We start from the raw sequence: 2,596 nt of genomic DNA on the forward strand, positions 1-2,596 counted from the left end.
CTGCAGGTTGCCCTCCGCCAGGTGAATGGGGAGCTGGATCGGATGCGTACCGCCCGAGATACCGCGAGAGACCAAGCCACTGCTGCCGTGAAAGACGTCGATCAAGCTCATCAGGACCGCGACGTTGCGCTCCGAGAGAACGCCGATCTCCGTACGTAAACTTTCCGTGTCGCCTATTCCGTTGTCGATCGCCGCTCATGCCGTCGCTGTGTTACAGGATCGTGTCTCCAAAGCGCGCAACAAGTGATCCGTGCCCAAGACGCCCAATTCATCGACGTCCAGGATGCCTTCGCTATATTGCGGCGCGTCAGCGATCGATCCAACGAGGATCTCGAGAATGTGGCCGACGACGCCTTATCTCGCGTAGTTCGGTGGATTGGACTTCGCCAGTGCGCGCCGACCACGCCTGTCCGTTGTAGCCGCAGTCGTTCCGGATCTCCGGACTCCGTCGGGCACATCCACAAACGTGTCCGATCGGCGCCTCCACCACGTAGTCGGTCTACGAGCCGATCGCCCGCTCGGTCTCCCTCACCTTCCTTTTCGTTACCCGGCCATGACGATGAACTCCCTGCTGGGGGTCAGCCTGCCGAAGATCAACCCGCAAAGAAGGTGCCTGCTGCAGATCAACCGCCTTCCGATCTGAACGATCAAGAGAGATCGGACCAAGAAGAATCAGGTTCGCCCCCTCGATCTACGCAGGAAGACCGGTCGGAAGAGGAGGAGTCGTCTCCGGCCCGATCCGCGGCCGACGAGGCAAATTCCGAATCGGAGGGGCCCGATCAAGAGACCAACGAAGAAGAAGACGAGTCGGAGGGGTCTGATCAGGAAGCTCTCGCAGCCTTAGCTCGATCCCGATCGGAGGCTCGCCGCCGTCAATCTGCCTCGCCGACACTTCGCCGGCTCGCTCGCGATCGCGATCGCCCTCAGTCGTGTCGATCCACTCCCAATCTGGATCGGTTCGCTTCCAATCGTCCCACGGAACGCATCAGTCCCGTCATGGCTCACCTGGACCGACGCCTCCGGGATCCCCGCCTGGTTCTCCACCTGGATCGCCGCCGCCCGGTTCTCCGCCTGGATCGCCGGGGCGTCGTCCTCTGGTCCCGCCGATGTTCCCGATCGGTACCATGATCCCGGGTTTCAACGCCCCCAGGGCACTCGCTCAGACTGATACAGACCCCTGGCCTTCGATCCTGCTGGGACAGCTACAGATCACCGGCATGATCCTGACGCTGACCCACCATCTCCTCCTACCCGGGGGCTGGCTCTTCCCGCTCGTCGTTCGGGGCATTGCACAGCCTGCGGCCGGGGTTGGCTATCGAGACGACCTGATCACCGGACCTAAGATTACCGCGCTGATGGCCGATCGCCCCTGGCAGGTGCTGCAGAACCCGGCCGATCCGTTGACTTTCGATCTGGCACTCCATCGAGGCGCCGGCACCCGATTGGGTCGGATCGCCACTGCCTATCTTCAGTTCGAAGAGCAGAATCGCCAGGCCTTCTGGAAAACAACTCATTATCTCCCGATCACGGGCGCCCAGGATCGGGATCAGATCGTCGAGCGATACCATCGCGATCGTCGTGCCCGACGGATCCGCCTCGGTGATTGGTGGCGCCGACTCCTCGTCGATATGCTTTCGATGATGCGAGAGATGTGGGCAGACGTCGATCTGTTGCTGGGCCCATTCTTCCTGCAGATCCCGGTGCGACAGCGTACGCTGTGACCTGGTATCCTGGCGTGGTATCTCGCGCTGCGAACATCGGCAACCCCACCCAACACCATGGCGAACCGACCGACCTCCGAACGGCCCTGATCGAGGCCGACACCCAAGATCCCTGGCGGAACCAGTACCGCGCCCACCCCCAGGACCATCCAGCCCAGCGGATCCCGCGTCTCCGCAACAAGTTCAACCCCAACGTCAGCGCCCAACACCAGCCGTGACATGATCGCCGTCTCCACGATCGACTTCCGCGAATAGCGAGCCAGTCGACCATCACACCCCAAGAATAGGAGTGGCGCGGAGGCTGATCTTCCATACGCGTAGCGCGAAGTACTCAGATTGATCTATTCCATTGTAATAATCCACATTTTTCCTTGATCTTCCACTGTTCCCCGTCAATCCATTCGTTGTTAATTCGATCGGCCAAGATCTGTCCTCATGCCTTCCTGTACTCGCTCCATAACCGTCCGATCTGCACTCACATACACTCATTCATTCATATACAACCCTTTCCTCCGATCAACGGCCCCCCCCGTCGATCCGTCATCCCTCTCACTCACCAAGGTGACCCGCTCACCCTGGTGGCCCGATCTCACTCCTCCTCGTGAGACTGCATCGCGCCGAATCGGTTCCGGTACACGCGATCTCGAAGGAACTCGTACAATAACGCTCCACAGTTGAGATCAGCTTCGTCGACCCAGTCAGGCTCGTCGTAACCCTTCCAGCGTACCAGGAATTCACGATAAGTCCGGCCGTACCGTGTCCTTCGACCCGTCCGCATATCCGTGATCTCCTCTATTTCGTACTCATTCGCATCTCGATCTGGGGCCCAGCTGTCCTCCGGAAGTAAGACTTCGTCGAAATCGAGTCGAACCACT

The 2,596-nt window shown here is 60.1% G+C and overlaps 1 protein-coding gene across 1 annotated transcript; it reads left to right on the forward strand.

Annotated features, from left to right (window-relative positions):
- Nucleotides 1-42: 42 nt before the first annotated feature.
- Nucleotides 43-1,939, forward strand: PHYSODRAFT_330865 (hypothetical protein; the record flags this gene model as incomplete). The annotated part of the gene is made up of 4 exons (XM_009527562.1): nt 43-151; nt 218-806; nt 845-1,599; nt 1,695-1,939. The coding sequence occupies 4 exons, from the start codon at nt 43-45 to the stop codon at nt 1,937-1,939; spliced, it is 1,698 nt and encodes a 565-aa protein (XP_009525857.1).
- Nucleotides 1,940-2,596: the final 657 nt, after the last annotated feature.

The sequence above is a fragment of the Phytophthora sojae genome (assembly GCF_000149755.1).
Source record: "Phytophthora sojae unplaced genomic scaffold PHYSOscaffold_4, whole genome shotgun sequence".
Taxonomy (NCBI): Eukaryota; Oomycota; class Peronosporomycetes; order Peronosporales; family Peronosporaceae; genus Phytophthora; species Phytophthora sojae.